This window comes from Phyllobates terribilis, unplaced genomic scaffold (genome assembly GCF_046119375.1).
Source record: "Phyllobates terribilis strain yellow unplaced genomic scaffold, ASM4611937v1 Scaffold_7__3_contigs__length_470593459, whole genome shotgun sequence".
Taxonomy (NCBI): Eukaryota; Metazoa; Chordata; class Amphibia; order Anura; family Dendrobatidae; genus Phyllobates; species Phyllobates terribilis.
Window position 1 is genome coordinate 57,235,079 of NW_027362767.1, and position 18,638 is coordinate 57,253,716.

Consider the following 18,638-nt stretch of genomic DNA (forward strand, 5'->3'; position numbering starts at 1 on the left):
CACTCGCTACTTCACTGCAAGTACCCTGTGGGTGTCTGGCTCTGCCTTTCCCTTCCTGTCTGTTCAGTGTGAACAGAGCCCTGTCCTCCCTGCTCAGTCTTCTGCACTCTAGTTGTGCTTGCCTGTACCCCTCTGCCTGTATTGTTCCTGAATCCCGGTGTGTACTGGGTCCTATCCCGCCTGTGTTCCTACTTGCCAGTGCCTCCCTGTCTGCACTCTAGCTGTGCTTACCTTTACCCCCCGGCCTGCATATCCGCCTGCCTGCATACCCGCCTGCCTGCATACCTGCCTGCCTGCATACCCGCCTGCCTGCATACCAGTCTGTTCCTGTATTCCCCTGTGTGGGTCAACAGCCGTGTCCGGGGTCTGTCCTGGAGTAGCACCTGGTCCCTCTGCTCGGTTCCTCCTTGGTGCACTGGCGTCGTATGCCGTCGTGCGACCCTGGTCGGATCGGGTGAATACTTAGTCACGCCCCTCCAGGCATTCACTCTCCGGCACGGTCCAGTGGAATCACTACCAATCACCCGCACACGCCGCTTAGCCCGGGCGTGTGCATAACACACAGCCTCATCGATGCCTACGAGGCTGTTGATTTCGGGTCAGGACACCAATGATCAGTCTAGACATCACGGTCTGTACTCAGATCACGGGTCTGAGGTCTCATTCAGACATTTGTCTTTCTCGTACAAGTTCTATCCAAGTTTTTCATGGACATAAGTCGTTCCTTTGAAAGTCTATGGGGCTGTTCACATATCTGTGATTTTTTGCAGACCGAGTGGTCTGCGCAAAGTTGTGGATATATGTCCAATATTGATGAAGCTGAAGAAATAGTTTTTTTCTCTTCTTTCTCATATTTAATTTCCCAAAGAAACATGCATGACTTATAAGTCTCCTGACATGCAAGAAAAATAAATGAAAAACGAATGAAACTCGTACCAAACTCTGATGACACTCTAATGATACCCAGATGAAACGCTGATAAAAAAAAAACAAAACACTGATGAAACTCGTCTAAATGAGCCCTAAGGCTGCCGCACGTCCCTGTGCTTCACTGTGTGCACTAGAAAAGTACGAAAAAAACATCAGCGTGCATGAATAATAAAGAAATTAGACTGCACGTTCCTCTGGGGCGTGTACTTCTGGAAATGAGACTGTAGTTGTATAATAATATTTAAATCACACAAGTCATGGGAAGAATAAAAAAATAATATTTTCATGTTCAAACCCCTGGTCTTCAATTTTAATTTGTGCAGCGACTTGTGTGTTTGTTTGTTTGTATATGCAGTCTCACAAAAGTTTGTACACCCATCATCCAATTACATATTGTACTGATTTACAAGGTGAAACTCACATATGTCATAACGCTGTCGACAAAAACAGAAAGTAATTAGGCAAATGTGAAAAAAAAAAAAGATTTATTTCTCAAGGTCGTGCGACGAGTCGTTACAATACACAACATCTCTGTATCTGTACATTGTGCGCTCAGTATCACTATATTAAAGATCAAATAATTTATACATTCGGATCGTACATTCAGTCCTTTCATTCTGGTTTTGGACAGACTAACAGGGGCAACATAAGATACACCTAAATGTACTGCTGTCCACTGTAATACCTTCGAAGAAACACGGTTTGTTCCGGTGCCGGTCCGTCTGCTTGTTGCGTATGTAATATAAAAGATCTTTTTTTTCTTTAGTGCTGAGGTTTCCTTTGATATTCAAGATGGCGTTAAGATGTTCCTCCCTTTTAAACAAAGTAATGAAAGGTCACTGACTAAATGGATCAAGCAGTGACATGAAGCAGTTTCCCCTTAAATTTATGCTTTCTACTTTTAAGAAAAGACCTCAAGGCCTATACAGTGGCATGTAAAAGTTTGGGCACCCCTGGTCAAAATTACTTTTATTGTAAACAGTTAAGCAAGTTGAAGATTAAATGATCTTTAAAAGGCCTAAAGTTAAAGATGACACATTTCCTTTGTATTTTAAACAAAATAAAATATATATATATATATATATATATATATATATATATATATATATATATATATATATATATATATTATATTTTACATTTTAAAAATTACAAAAAGGAAATGCAAAAGTTTGGGCACCCTGCATGGTTGGTACCTAGTACCACAACCCTTTTGCAAGTATCTCAGCTTGTAAATGCTTTTTGTAACCAGACAAGAGTCTTTCAACTCTTGTTTGAGGGATTTTTTCATCCATTCTTTCTTGGAAAATTCTTCCAGTTCTGTGAGATTCCTGGATCGTCTTGCATGCGCTGCTATTTTGAGGTCTAGTTACAGATTTTCAATGATGTTCAGATCACAGGACTGTGAGGGCCATTGTAAAACCTTCAGCTTGCGCCTTTTGAGGTCGTCTATTGTGGATTTTGACGTGTGTTTAGGATCATTATCCATTTGTAGATTCCATTCTCTTTTCAACTTCAGCTTTTTTACAGATGGTGTTATGTTTGCATCAAGAATGTGATGAAATTTCATTGATTCCATTCTTCCATCCATCTACCCATGAAATGTTCCCTGTGCCATTGGCTGTAACATAAAGCATGATTGATCCACCGCCATGCTTAATGGTTGGCGAGATGTTCTTTTCCTGAAATTCTGTACCCCTTTTTCTCCACACATACCTTTGATCATTGTGGCCACAGAGTTCTATTTTATCTCATCGGGCCACAGGACTTGTTTCCAAAATGCATCAGGCTTGTTTAGATGTTCTTTTACATACTTCTGATGCTCTATGGTGAGGACGCAGGAATGGTTTTCTTCGAACGACTCTTCCATGAGGCCATATTTGTGCAGGTGTCTCTGAACAGTAGAATAATGTACCACAACTCCTGAGTCTGCTAAATCTTTCTGAAGGTCTTTTTGCACTCAAGCGGGGGTTTTGATTTTCCTCTCTAGCAATCCTACGAGCAGCTCTCACAGAAATTTTGCTTCTGCTTCCAGACCTTTTCTTGACCTTCACTGTTCCTTGTAACTAAAAGAATGAAGACATAAATACTGCAGTTTACAACGTCACTCACCGTAAGTCCTGGTGCTTATCAATAAAGAAGACAGTCGTCGTGTGTAGCGATGCGTAGTCATTAGAAGTCAGCATCTCAGATATGAAATCCAGTGGATCACTAGGCAGGAGGTAATTGTCTGAAACCTTGGTAATAAAAAAAATGAATATTTTAAACAAAAAGTATTTTTGCATATTAATATTTTCAAGGATTCAACATTATTGATCACATACAGAGGATGAAACCTAGAACAGGCCTCCAACCTTGAAAGGTACCCATACACCTTAGATAACTGGGCCCGATTTGCTAACTACCTGCCTGTTCTACCCAGTGCTGGCTCAGAGTGGTCACTGACCGCTCCTGCTGGCGATTCATCTGCTCCATGTAAACAGAGCAGCTCTTCTTCTTCCGGACTGCTCTGTAGATGAGGCGTGACTGCCAACATCATGCTGATTGACAGCCGGTTCCCCGCAGTTAGGCTTAGATGATTTTTTACAGTAAAAAATTGCAAAAAACAAAAGTTAACGACAAAAATAAAGACCATTTTTTACTTCTGCGCAAAATTCAAACCATGTGCGCCACCAAGGCAAAAAAGAAAAGTGACTTAAAAAAACAACATGCCACAAATGATGAATGGGACTCTCTGTGTTTCCATCAGGTAAGCTATTGCAGTAAAATTTGCAGTTGAAAATCATGGAGCCCGATGGGAATTTTTGCACAGGGGCCCATTCAGTGTCTGTTGTGGAGCAGTCCTGTCTGCTGCATAACTCCCAGAAGATAGTCCTGGTTGGATATAATATAAAATACCATCAAAAGAGAAAAGTAAGAACTTGACTTTCAAATTCACTGACATGGTACTTACCATATCTGAAAAAAAATCCAGCAGTGTTTTGCATCCATTAGAAAAAATTTCCCCTGAGTTTTGACGGGATAAATTTTTGGAGCATTTGAAAAATGACTGAATGAACAGGACGACGAGCCGGTGGTGAATCAGTGTTACCATCTTCTGCAGAAATAAAATATATTAGGATTGTTAAAACACCCATTGCTTATGTAAAATCAGCAATCCTCCCTTTAAGGAGGTGTCCCAACTGAACAAATCCCCCCTAAAATACAAGCCACCCAAGTGTTCAGCTCACTCCTGGCAGGTAATGCAGCTGAAACCTCTAGTGATCGTCATCGGGGAAGAGGAAGCTGGGAAAGATCAAACGTTTTCCCTACAGCAGCCACTTCAGGGCAGATGTAGTATTACATGACTGGTGGTTATTCAAACAAATGGATATCACTTTGAGAGACAATTGACTTCAGCCATTCTCCACACTCCCTTAAAGTGGTATCTCAATCTATTGGTAGCTCCTGATTTAAGTGGTCTTAAGCCCCCGTCTCACATAGCGATATCGCTAGCGATATCGCTGCTGAGTCACGGTTTTGGTGACTCACCAGCGACCTCACCAGCGATGTCGCTGTGTGTGACACTTTGCAACGATCAGGCACCTGCTGTGAGGTCGCTGATCGTTGCAAAGTGTCCTGGACCATTTTTTGGTCGTTGGCCTCCCGCTGGCCAGCACACATCGCTGTGTGTGACCAGCGGGACCAACGATCTGGCTGGTAACTATGGTAAACATCGGGTTACTAGGGGCACGCGCGCACTTAGTAACCCGCTGTTTACCATGGATACCACTCTGCTACGGTGCACGGAGGCTCCCGCGCACCGTAGCAGAGTGGTATCCATGGTAAACAGCGGGTTACTAGGGGCACACGCGCACTTAGTAACCCGATGTTTACCATAGTTACCAGCCTGCTCCTGCTTGCAGCAGGCTGGTAACGGGAGCAGGACATCGTGGAACGATTCTTTCCACGATATCGCTGCTCCCCTGATCGCTGGTGAGCCTGCCTGTTTGACAGCTCACCAGCGATGTATTAGCGATGCAGCAACGATCCCTGACAGGTCGTATCGTTGTCGGGATCGCTGCTGCATCGCTTAGTGTGACGGGGCCCTTAGACTTTAGGGAAGCTCCAGATCTTGTCTTTGCTTTGGGTAAATGCTTTGGTTATTTTATTATGGGGAGGATAAGCAGCTGTCAGACATGTCTGGTGACACTTGGAAAAGTAAAAATGAACATATGGGATCCTTGTCTTAACCCTGTGGCTGATTGTCTGCTGATCCTACTAAAAATCAGATGTTCACAGCTTGGGCTATTTTTTTTATAACCTAACCCAGCTTTACTCTTCTCCACAACTTTATCCCTGACCTGTCTGATGTGTTCCTTGGTTTTCATGATGCTGTTTGATTCCTGATGTTCTCACACAAACCCCTGAGGCTTTCCCAGCTGTGGTTATACTGAGAAGAAATTACACAAAGGTGGACTCAATTTACTAACTATGTGACTTCTGGAGGCAATTGATCATTCAGTATTTTATTTAGGGGAATCAGACTACAGGGGGCTAAATACAAATGCACCTCACAATTTTCAGATTTCTATTTTTAAAATAATTAGAAAACAATGTATCATTTCCTTTACACTTCACAAATACTTTCTACTTTGTGTTAGTATATCACATAAAATATCTATAAAATACATTTAGTGGGTGTAACGGGTTATAAATACTTTTTCATGTCACTGTATCTATCTACCAATTATTTTTTTTATGGGGGGGGGGACATATTTTTGCCTTGGGCTAGTGTTTCTGATCTTTTAAGACCCCACCAACAGATGTAGAGTTTCAACAGGAATATTAATAATACATTTTCTAATCCAGACACCCCCTTTAATCATGATCCCACATTATCAATACCGGTAATAGTGTATTTTATTTACCTGGTCATGTTGAATGTCCTCCTTTATTAATGCACGTTTTAAGTGCCTGAGCACATTCTCATAGTTATTGCATCTCTTCTTAAAGTAATTTTGGAAAGCTTCCTGAAGTGAGAAAAGGTATTTTGAAAGTAAACGAAAACTTGGAATTTTTTTGTGTTATTGAATTGCCAACATATAGGCTTATAACTGCATATTCCATAAAATAAATCACCCTAATGTGATGGAAATATTACCTTTAAAGATGGTTTCAAATTGCTGAGTACAAGATCGATCCCTTTGTTCTCACATTGCCCAAGAAGTTTCTGAATTCTTTGTATTTCCAGATCCTCCACTGAACCCAAATTATTCATCGTATTTCTAAACAGAGGAAAATATGTGGAACTGTCTTAGACAAGTAAGGAGTTTTTAAGGACTAAAATACTGAAGACCCATCCTTAGGGCACGTACATACGAGCGTATTTTCAGTACGAGAGCGATCCGACAGAACATGGGATTGCACTCGGACCAATGTTATTCTATGGAGCTGTGCACATGCCCAAATTTGATACAGATCGCACTTGGCCATGCAAGTCAATGAGTCCATGGAAAACACTGGACTGCACTCGGACGATATCTGAGTGCAGTCCGATTTACATAGACTGACAAAATGGAGAATGTTGTAGAGAAAAATTAAAATCCATAAAGACATCTCCAGAGAGAGGACATATCACCCTCACATTGTACATATGGGAGTAATTATAACTGGGGAAGTAAGAAACTAATTATAACTGGGGAAGTGAGAAAGAGCTGACACTTTGTAACATCCCTGGCGGCGTGCTGGCATGGCTTACTATCTCCCACCATGCAAGACCGCCAACTTACCTATCTGTCCAGGCTGTGCACTATACTCCTTTACTTGCTGTATGCATGTTTCTTGTCTGCTGGCTTAAGGCGGCGGCGCTGGCACTTCCTGATTCTTAAAGTTACAGTGTGCACAGTCCTAATGCATCCCCAGCCTATTGCTGTGAGTCACTAGATACTTAAACCTCCTCCACCCAGTAGGAGGTGCCTGAGCAACACTTTCTTTCAGTGTGTTCTGTGCAACTGAGTTGCCAGGTCCTGTCCTGTATCTTGTCTGTTTCTGCCACCCTGGGGGCTAAGTACCCAGGCCCGTTACCTGTATCTGTGACTTCTAGTCTATTCCTGCCACCCTGGGGGCTGAGTACCCAGGCTCGTTCCTGTATCTCGTTCCAGTGTTCCTGTCTGAACTGTGTCCTAGTCCGTTACCTGTTTGTCTCTAAGTTCGATCCTTCCCTTTTCCTGCAGTGTCTGAACCAGTACCTAACTCCAACTCGTTCTCTCTGTACTTCTGCTTGTGAGCTTTGCGTCCACTCGCTACTTCATTGCAAGTACCTTGTGTGTATCTGGCTCTGCTTGTCCCGTTTCCCTGCCTCCGTTTCTACCTCCTGTGCTCTAGCTATCTTCCTGTGTTTCCCAGTCTGTTCCATATGAACAGAGCCCTGTCCTGTCTGCCTGCACCTGCGGCTCTACTCCGCTCTGCTCTGCTTGCCCTGCGCACCTGCAGCTTTGCTCTGCTCTGCCCTGCTCTGCTTGTCCTCCACACCTACGGTTCCGCTCTGCTCCACTTGTCCTCTGCACCTACGGTTCTGCTTTGCTCTGCTCCGCTTGTTCTCTGCACCTGCGGTTCCGCTCTGCTCCGCTTGTCCTCCGCACCTGCGGTTCCGCTCTGCTCTGCTTGTCCTCCGCACCTGAGTTTCTGCTCTGCCCTGCTCCACTTGTCCTCCGCACCTGCGGTTCCGTTCTGCTCTGCTCCGCTTGTCCTCCGCACCTGCGGTTCCGCTCTGCTCTGCTCCGCTTGTCCTCCGCACCTGCGGTTCCACTCTGCTCTGCTCCGCTTGTCCTCCGCACCTGAGGTTCTGCTCTGCTCTGCTTGTCCTCCGCAACTGCAGTTCGGCTCTGCTCTGCTTGTCCTCCGCACCTGCAGTTCTGCTCTGCTCCGCTTGTCCTCCGCACCTGCAGTTCTGCTCTGCTCCGATTGTCCTCTGCACCTGCGGTTCTGCTCTGCTCCGCTTGTCCTCCGCACCTGCGGTTCTGCCCTGCTCCGCTTGTCCTCCGCACCTGCGGTTCCGCTCTGCTCTGCTCCGCTTGTCCTCCACACCTGCTGTTGCGTTCTGCTCTGCTCCGCTTGTCCCCCGCACCTGCGGTTCTGCTCTGCTCCACTTGTCCCCCACACCTACGGTTCTGCTCTGCTCCACTTGTCCCCCGCACCTGCGGTTCTGCTCTGCTTGTCCTCCGCACCTGCGGTTCTGCTCTGCTCCGCTTGTCCTCCGCACCTGCGGTTCTGCTCTGCTCTGCTCCGCTTGTCCTCTGCACCTGCGTTTCTACTCTGCTCTGTTTGTCCTGCGCACCTGAGGTTCTGCTCTTCTCTGCTTGTCCCCCGCACCTGTGGTTCTGCTCTGCTTGTCCTCCGCACCTGCGGTTCTGCTCTGCTCTGCTTGTCCTCCGCAACTGCAGTTCTGCTCTGCTCTGTTTGTCCTCTGCACCTGCGGTTCTGCTCTGCTCCGCTTGTCCCCCGCACCTGCGGTTCTGCTCTGCTCTGCTCCTCTTGTCCCCCCCACCTGCGGTTCAGCTCTGCTCCGCTTGTCCCCCGCACCTGTGGTTCTGCTCTGCTCTGCTTGTCCCGCGCACCTGCGGTTCTGCTCTGCTCTGCTTGTCCTCCGCACCTGCGGCTCTGTTCCTGTATCCCAGTCTGTACTGGTCCCTATCCAGCCTGTTTTCCTACCTGCCAGTACCGGCCTGTCTGCATACCAGCCGAACCTGCCTGTACCCGCCTGTCTGCATACCAGCCGTGCCTGCCAGTACCCGCCTGTCTGCATACCAGCCATGCCTGCCAGTACCCACCTGTCTGCATACCAGCCAAATCTGCCCGTTCCTGCATTCCCCGCTGTGGGTCAACAGCTGTTACCGGGGTCTGACCTGGAGTAGCACCAGGGCCACCTCCCACGTCCCTCCTCGGACCACGGAGTCGATTAAGCCGCCTTGTGTTCGTGGTCGTATCTGGCAAGGCCCCTAGTCATGCCCCTCCAGGCACTCCTCGGTTCGTGGCCCAATGGGACCACTAACCACGCTCACGCCAGTCAGTCCGGGCGTGAGCGTAACACACTTCAACCTCCATTTAAGTAGGACCTCCTGCCGTGACCAGGTAATTACAACAGGAGATCTGCTATGAGAACCTGACACTAAGCCAAGGATTTGTATATATTCAGAGGCTGAGAAGTAAACTTCTAAGGCAAAAGCTTCCTCTGTTCAAAGGACTGGTCCCAGACTTTCTGGAGCCAGTTGTCAGTGATGAATATTGGGGTTTGCATCGATCCAATATTTATGGGAGATATATTTTTGGCGGATGAACATAACGCATTCACTCACATCACTGTAGGGCCATTCTAACCACTCCACCTTAATATCGTCAGACGGATGATGTTATCCATGCCATGGTGGTGCCAAAACACTTGCAGGCACAATACCGCCTTATTTGGGGCACCCAAAAGTCCCAGGATGGGGGGCTTAGAGGGGTTTTACGATACTTCAAAGTTGGAAGCCATGCTTATGACTCGCCCCCTGGGCCGTGGGGCACGCGGATCCGGGCGATAGGGGAACGATGGGGGTAGTAGTAGTGGCGGCCCGGTCCCGCGGATCAGGGTGGTCAGGCCAATGGTAGTCTGCTATGCGCTCCAAATAATGTCCGACTACGCCACCCGTGGATTGCGGTTATTAGGAACCGCCGCTGCAAGGCAGTCCGCTGGGGCTGATGATGGGTGCAGCTGAGGTGATGTGACTCCCCACGGGAAGAGTGCAGCCCCAGGGCAGTGTAGTGGATGTTGGGAGTGATGGTAGTGCGGGTCCCGGTGCTGATAGTGCTGGAGGCGCGAAGGAGCACACAGACAACAAGTTACAGTCCAGGGTCTTTACTCACAGTTCGTTTGTTCCAAGTCACTTCGACCAGCAGTGACCGCCCGAGCCGTGCTGCGTCCACCAGGTGAGGGGCTCGGTCAACTCCCAGGCAGTTCAGGAGCATGGCACAGGACCCCCTTTTATCCTTTCTCTGGCCTGCCTCACCAGTGACCCACTTTTGTCCAGCTGCCGCGGACCTGTGCGGTTAAACGTGGGCCCCGTCCTCCGCTGTCCTATATGGTGCCTTACTAGCAGGTTTGATGAGGTGTCGCACCAATATATGATCACGACGACCGGTCTTTGGCTGAGGGTTGTTTCTCCTCCACCAACTTGGGATCCGGTACCCTTAATCTGCCTGACCCTGCACCCTGGATTCTCGTGGGTTCTTAGGGTCCCTTCCACCTTCTTGTTCCTGAGCCCTTCTGTTTCTCTGTCTCTCCTTCTTTGCAGTTCCTTTCTGTTTCTGTTCCTTTCTCTTGGAGCTGAGATGAGCCAGAATCTCAGCTCCCCTTCACCTCCTCCTCGCCCTCTTCTCCAGGCCCACTTCTCCTTCTCCTCTCAGGCCCCGGCCTCTTCTCTAGGCCTGCCTCTGGAGCAGCACTCAGCCTGAGCTGCTGCTCCCTGTCTTCTCCTCTCCACAGAACGAACCTAGATCTCAGATGGTGCCCACCTTTTATACCTCCCTCTAGCCATGAGCCCAGGTGACCAGCAACCAATGGGCTCCTTCCTACGCTCAGGAACCAACCCCTATCTGCCCCTACAGCACTGGGTATTCCACCCCCCTCCCCACTCCAGCAGGGACATGGTCGGTCGTGCCTGCACTTCTGTCTAGTGGGAGCACCGTTGAGCTGTCCCTCGGAAATGGGGTGTGTGTGCTGCATGCAGCTAACTGAGCCCTTGTCCATACTCCATCCTTACCTGGGAGTGGAATATCACACCTCTGGTCTGAGGTGCAATACCCCTGTAGCGGCCGAACCCTCGGGGCGCTACACTTATGACGCGCCCCCTGGGCTGTGGGGTACCCGGTGACGGGCCGGTAGATACTGGGGGATGTCACAGTGGCGGTGACCCAGTCCGTGACCCAGGGCGGTCAATAATAGGGGTTTATTTATAGGGGATTTATATTGTTTGTATACAGTTCGTGAAGCCACCTGTGGTATGCGGCTAGGGGAGCCGCCGCTGCGGAGCAGGTCCTCTGGAGCTGATGTTACTGCAGCAGGGATGGTGTGGCTCTCCACAGGTAGAGCTTAGCTCCAGGGCAGTGTAGATGGTATGGGTTTTGCTGGGCGTTGTAGTGCAGGGGCTGATGGCGCAGCAAGAAACACAGAGACAAGGAAGTGCAGTCCTCAGGGTCTTTACTCACGGTTATTGCAGTCCAAGTTGCAGACGCCAAAGTAACTTCCCTCGCCGTGCTGCGCTTACTCAGTGAGGGGTTCAGTCCACCCTCAGATAGCTCCGGAGTACTTAGCAGGACCCCCTTCTGTGTCTTCTCCCTGGCCGTCTCCCTGCACCTCATACCTAGTGTCCCAATCCGGTACCTGCGGGCCTTGTCGGAATGTTGGCTGCAGGACTTGAAATACTGCAGCCTCCGGTTTCTAGTTAAGACATAGAGTTCTCTGCTAGTTGAGGGACCGGTCCCCTTTGTGTGGCCTGACCCCTCCACCTCCTGGTAGATTTGGGCGTACGGGTGGCCTCCAGCACTGCCCGTACCCCTGGGGTCCCTTCTTTCGTTCCTGGAGCCCTTCCTGCTCCCTCTCCTCTTTCTTCAGTCCTGGGCCTCTCCTCAGGCCCTCTGCCTGAGGAGAGCTCCTGCAGAGCCCTGCTCCAATCCTCTCACTGTTTACTGTTCTCTTTCTCTCCTCAGACTGAACTAATCTCATCTCACAAGATGGCTTCCCTTTTTATACCTTCCTCTCATGTGCTCCCCTAAGCTACTTCCTCCACCCACACTCACTACATGGTTCCCCCTCTCTGGGTTCCCCCCACTCCAGCCAGGAAAGGGGCTCAGCAAGGACCAGAGGCATCTTGCCCCTCCTGCTGGCCTGGAGTGGTGTGTTGGATGCAGGTGTTAGGGTCCTGAGCTGTACTCCTTCCTTACCTGAGAGTGGGATACCACACCTCTGGGTGAGATGCAGTACCTCTGTGGCGACCGAACCCTCAGGGGCGCCACACTTATCCATAACACGATTGGCTTACAATTGCACAAAGTGTCAAATGCAAACCCAATCATTAGCGCCAAACCTCATTCACGCCTATATGGTTAAACAAATGCAAATCCTTGCAGCCATGTATTTAGTTTAGCTGTCAAGTCTTCCCAACAAGGACCAAATCTAAATAAATGGCAGTGGGTTTGGAATTACATGATCAACCTTTGCATTAGCTCCAACACAATCCATTCTGCAGCTTATCTCACCCTCTCACACACCCAAAATAAATCTTCTAAGTATCACATGAACTCCCCCACACTCTCGTATAGTGACATTTTCCATGGTACATCTGGGTGACTTGTGATCTGACATACTAATGCAGAATACTTTTCTCCTGCCAGCGCCATATTACTGTTAAATATAAAATATATCAACTTTGTTATTGTTAATGATTAAAACCAGTTACTGATGCATATTATTTTTGCACATTATTTTTAAATTGTGTTTTCTGTAAATGATTATGGGGTGGCCATCTTTAGCTTCAGTTAACAGTATTTAGATATATTCTTTACATCAGCCACGTGGGCCTCTGATATCAATAGAATGGAGATGTCCATTGACTTATGGGAGTGTTGTGGGCATGCTCAGTGACCTGTGCAAAAGTCATTGTACAGGGAGGGGGAGGAAGCGAACTGTGGCCATTACTTATTAAAAATATTGAAAAAAATGTTTAACATAAAAACTTGATTTAATGACAATAGGTCATTTTTGATGATAAATTCCTTTTAAAAATAAATGATTTACAATACACCAAACTTTTCCTGGGTTGTAACTTGTGACGATACAGCATAAAATCTTAATTAGCCAGACGATTAGATTTGTTAATCCAAGAGAAATACCTTATTGTGTTTAATTAGAAATGGCTGGTTGTGTTTTATTAATGTTCTGCTTGCTGGTCAGTTTATGTACACCAGTTTTGAAAAGTGTCCAGCATTCCACTAATCTCATTAGTATCTCAGGAGCCTGTAACCATTGTTCAAAAAATCGTCTCGGGTCTAGGCCCATTGTGTAAGTGTTCAAAGAAGATCCAGAGGAGCCTTCACCACAGGGAGTCTCACATGTAGACCCAGGTGATGAGGTCATCTGAGAAAGATACCTCCACAAATGCACACTTAGCTTTGGAGGGGAGGTGAGAGCAGTTCTGCTATTCAGGGGGCTGAGCCCAGAGAAGCAAAAGGGACATGTGTTTTTGTAGCAGTCAGACTTGAAACAGAGATTGTAGGAAGACTTTACAAGGAGAATGAGAGACATCCTTCAGGACAGTAGATGGATTGCATGACATTACCCAAAGAGACACAGATTTGAATTCTATATGAGTCTAGCCTGAAGGTACCGGCCCTGACTGGAAAAATTCGGATCTACTCCATTAACTATCAGAGAGACATGGATACATTTTGGGGAGACCAGGGTGGAACGAAGAAGTCACCTGGCCCCATGGATATGTTGTTGGGGGTTGCCAGGAGGGACCCATCGGTCGCCTGCAACCCACGGAAACTCTCGGAGAGGCCAGGTTGGGACCCTCGGGTCTCCTTGCCTTGTACCTCGATGGACTGCTAGCTTCCTAAGCTTTATGCTACCTTCTCTCTCTGGGGGCCCGCCAGAAGCGGGGGGGCCACTAGTTGAGGTAGTCATCCCTGGAAGTCTCCAAAGTCACAGCTGTTGTATCCCAGGCGGGCGGAGAAGGAAGGGTGAGACTGTGTAATGTTGCACCATCTTGGGTATCTTGGGTTGTACCATCTTGTGACTGTGACGCGGTCTCTGGTGGGCGGCGCGCCGGAACATGTGACGTCAATGGGGGAGTTCCCCTCTTCCGGGACGCAGCCTGAGACCGCACCGCTGTCACCAATGACCAGGGGTGCGCGGCGCTATGCGCCTCTATTGCTCAGTACCCACCTCTGTCTCTTGACGGCTCACATATATAAGAGGCATTGTATCCACACACACCCCACCACTGCCCCCTGAGGAAGTACGGAAACACGTGTCGGGGCTTCTCCTGACACTGTTGGTTATCTCTCACCTGTTACTAAGTATGCTTTACCCAGCCTTACTCATGCGATACTTGCATTATTGTGTGCTGTAGGATTTGACTTTTGATTGATTATTTATATTGACCTTTGTTTAGGCCATATGATTAATATTATTGTAACCTGACCTACACACCTTTTGGTGTGACCAATTGATTGTATTGGTTGGACTATGTGATTGCATCTTTGGTTTATATTTGATACCAACTGTGTCTCTATCTACCCTCTGTTGCCTCACCTGCCCATATTATGTCTGATAATATATGGAATCATACAATGTGTGTCTTTTTAAATATATTTAATAAAGTACTTATTTTTTAGTCATCACATTGTTTCTTAACTATATTGTACCCTGAGGTTTTTTTTTAACACTTATGGTCTATTTCTCTTTGCTCATCTTGGGTATTTGTTGGGACTGTTTTATCTGTTTATGGTCCGCTTTGTGGTTCAATAAAGTATTGCCACGCTGTTTTACCCTCACTCTCTGTAACTTCTTTAATGAGCCTTGCAATATGACTTAGGATTAAAGCCAAACCAGAATCTCAGTTTGCAGACACGATGTTTCGTGGTGTTGCCCCTCATCGGTGCAAAATATGAGATCTGATTTGACTAGGTGAGAGGCTCTGGTCTGGAGTCTAAGGGGCAACGTGTCTCCTTGTGGAGAGTGACATGCTAAGCCTGGCATGTCAAAGTGTGGAGACTTATATGCTATGCACGCTCCTCGTGGAAATTAAATAAGCAAATTGTCTCTTCAGAGAGAAAGAGGACTAGAACTCTAGTGCCACCTATTGGAAGCTTCAATCCTACAAGTCAATATTGACTCTTTAACGAGCCTTGCAATATGACTTATTTTCTCCGGCATCTGCCATCAGGGGAACATCCGGATCCTCCTCTACAGATTAAACAGTCCATTGTTCCTGCTAAAATTGTCAGGCTTGGCCAACATTAAAGGGGTTCACAGACTTAGTGCTCAAACACATATGTGGGTGCACTGTCATCAGTGCACCTACATATTCCCGTCTGGCCATACAGAAATGCAGATCTGGTGAATGCACCTTGGACTGTCATTGCCGTGCTTTGGAAACAGAAATATATTTATACAAATAGTCCGTTTTGTATTTAGGATTCAATATAATCAATAAGAAATGAACAATTGCACAATAATTTCATGCGATCACTGTTTATATCAGGATGTGGGAAAAGCAAAAACAAGAAATCTGGATTACTCATTACTGTCCTCTATTATTATTATTATTATTATTATAGAAAACGATTAGATATTAAATTAATTACTTGATGTATAAATGTACAGTGCTCAGCATAAATGAGTACACCCCCTTTGAAAAGTAGGATGTTAATCAATATCTCACTCAACACAAGAACAATTTCTAAAATTTTGATAAGACAGTGTCATAGAACATTTTTTTAAGCCATAACATAAAACTAAGGTTAATAATGTAATTTTCATTACAAAATTTTCAGTTTTACTCAAGGTAGTTGATGTAAAAATGAGTACACCCCACATCAAAAACTACTACATATAGTATTTTGTATGACCTCCATGAATTTTAAGGACAGCATCAAGTCTTCTAGGCGTGGAAGGAACAAGTTGGTGACATATTGTAACTTTTGTAACTATTTTGTAACTTTTTATTATTTTGAAACTTTTGTAACATATTGTATCTTTTTCCTTTCTTCAAGAATGAGCTCTTTACGAGCCTGGGTATTGGATGGAGAGGGATGACAACTTATCTATTCAGAATTCCCCGCATGTGTTAGGTTGGGGTCAGATCAGGAGACACTTGGCCACTGAATCACTTTCACTCTGTTCTTCTTCAGAGATGCAACTGATGTGTGTTTTAGTTCATTGTTATGTTGGCAAGTGCACGTCTACCAAGGGCATGGAGTGATGGCGGCATCTTCTCTTTCACTGTCACCACCATTTTGCACTGTAGGCACCAGGCATTTAGAAAAATAAATGTAGGAACATGGTGGTGGCAGTGTCCTTACGTGGGGCACATAAGCGCTGCTAGTGTCAGGAGCTACATGTCATTGTTGGTATCATGAATTCCCAGATGTGCTGCTCTATAGTGAAAATAAAGATGCTGCCATCACTCCGTGCCCTTGGTAGACGTTCACTTTTCCAACATGACAATGATCCAAAACACACATCTGTTGCAATTCTGAAGAAGAACAGGGTGAAAGTGATTCAGTGGCCAAGTGTCTCCTGATCTGAGCCCAACTGGACACCTATGGGGAATTCTGAAGACACAAGTTGTCATCACTCTCCATCCAGCATCCAGGCTCTATAAGAGCTCGAAAAGAAAAAGCTAGATGTTTCAATATGTCGCCAACTTGTTCCTTCCATGCCTAGAAGATTTGGTGCTGTTCTTAAAAATCATGAAGGTCATACAAAATACTGGATCTAATAGTTTTTGATGTGAGGTGTACTCATTTTTGCATCAACTAACTTGAGTAAAACTGAAGATTTTGTAATGAAAGTTATATTATTAACCTTAGTTTCATGTTATGGTTTAAAAAAAAAATGTTCTATAAAACTCAGTCTCATGAAAATTTGGGAAATTGTTCTTGTGCTGAGTGAGATATTGATTAAAATCTTACTTTTCAAAGGGGGTGTACTCATTTATGCACAGCACTGTATATTACATAGAAAAATCAATAGATAACAGACACACAAAAACTCCAAAAATGTATTAATCTCTTAAAAAATATGGTAATTACCGTAAAATGCTGCAATTCTTAACAATTCGGATCCCAACGCAGATCCCATTCTCAGAGGACGGTCCACCCAGTTTCTCCATAAGGAATGTTTTATACCTAAATTGAAAAAAAAAACACATATATATTTGTCCTATCTGGGCTCACACAAAGATTTTCCACCATTTTCACTGCACTCCCACGTCACAGCTTTGTGGTTATTTTACATCTTTGCTCTTGGAGTGTTTTCGTGGTGTTTGTTTGATTCCAAGTATGAAAAAGCAAAAAAGAAATAGCGAACAGTGAAATCATAATGTAAGGCTATGTGCCCATGATGCAAAAATGCTCCGGATTTGTCCTGAGCGTTTCTGCATCTCCCTGGCAGAAAAAATGCATGCGGATTGTATATGCGGATTGTACATGTGGATTGTACATGTGGATTGTACATGCGGATTGTACATGCGGATTGTACATGCGGATTGTACATGCGTTTTCCTGCCAGGGACATGCGGATGTGAAGCGTTCTTCACATGCATTTCCGCATGCGGGTTATCAAGCGCTTTCCATGCGATTTCAGCATCACTTGGAAAGTGCTTGACAACTTGTTCACACTATATAAATCCATGCAACCGGCAACCGGCATATATAGTGTGACCGAAAGAATGGTAAAAAATAAATCTATACTTACCTTCTGATGGCCCCCGGAGTCTTGATTCACTCCGTCCTGGCTTGCCAGCAGCTCGCGGTACACTGAAGGACCTGCCGTCACATGACTAAATGATGTCAGCACAGGTCCTTCAGTACACCGCGATCTGCCAGCAAGCGAAGACAAGGAGACCGGGGGCCATCAGAAGGTAAGTATAATATTTATTTTTTATTTTATTCTTTTTTTACAGGTTCTATGGTACCCGGGTCTGGAGGAGAGTCTCCTGTCCTCCACACCCTGGTACCATCCGCACATTGAAACGCATGTGGATTCTGCATGTACAGATGCAGTGATGTGGATGTCATGTGTTCCAATGCAAGTCAATGGCGGCGAAAACGCAGCGCTTCCGCAAAATAATTGGTAGTGCTGCATTTTTTTCCGCAATGATAATCCGCAGCGGAAATTTCCGCAGCATGTGCACAGCACATGCGGATTATCATTGGAGAACATGGCAGACCTTCTACCAAGCGTTTTTTAAGCGTTTCTGCAGCGTTTTACCATAGTGGGCACACAGCCTAAAGCCTTTTTTACTGTACATAAAACTGCACTTTCAATATTCAATACAACAAAGCCATAATTTTCCTGCCACAAGCTCATGTAAGCCACCATCAGACACTAATAGCTGCTGTGCAGTTCCATAAACAGCACCACCCTTGTCCACAGGCTTGTCCACTTTACTGGCCCCTGTTGCCCCAGTGTTGCCTTTCCGGGGATCCCCTTGGACTTAGTTTATTAGGCTACAAAAGTGAAGTCCTGTCTACAGCACTTGACTATAGAGAATTGCTGTAGTTGTCTGCCTCGGAACCGCTAACGTGCCCAGTGATTGTCTGCAGCAGTTATTTTCTGTAGACTTGATCAGCCAAATCAGCAAAGTTAGGTCCAGAAATGTTTGGACAGCGACCGAATCGCTGTGATTTCAGCTCTGCAGGCCATTATTTTGGATTTAAAATGAAACAACTGAGATGCAATTGAAGTGGAGACCTTCAGGTTTAATTAAAGGGGTTTAAGAAAAATATCCTGTGAAACATTTAGGAATTGCAGCCATTTTTCTACAAAGCCTCCTCATTTCAGGGGCTCAAAAGTAATTAGACAAATTTACTTTACCATTACTAAAATGTTCATTTTAATACTTTGTAGAGATCATCCACCACTGTTGTCTTCCGTGGACATCCAGGCCTTTTTGAGTTCCCAG

General features: G+C 45.9%; 1 protein-coding gene across 1 annotated transcript in view; it reads right to left on the reverse strand.

The window, feature by feature from the left end:
- Nucleotides 1-1,413: 1,413 nt before the first annotated feature.
- Nucleotides 1,414-18,638, reverse strand: part of LOC141152861 (uncharacterized) — a 47,765-nt gene continuing 30,540 nt past the window's right edge. The window contains exons 6-11 of the mRNA XM_073637508.1: nucleotides 16,765-16,860; nucleotides 6,074-6,197; nucleotides 5,841-5,942; nucleotides 3,884-4,027; nucleotides 3,043-3,167; nucleotides 1,414-1,743 (exon numbers count right to left, since the gene is read on the reverse strand). Coding sequence (XP_073493609.1) covers nucleotides 1,563-1,743; nucleotides 3,043-3,167; nucleotides 3,884-4,027; nucleotides 5,841-5,942; nucleotides 6,074-6,197; nucleotides 16,765-16,860 — 772 coding nt within the window. The 3' untranslated portion in view covers nucleotides 1,414-1,562. The remainder of the gene's footprint in view (nucleotides 1,744-3,042; nucleotides 3,168-3,883; nucleotides 4,028-5,840; nucleotides 5,943-6,073; nucleotides 6,198-16,764; nucleotides 16,861-18,638) is intronic.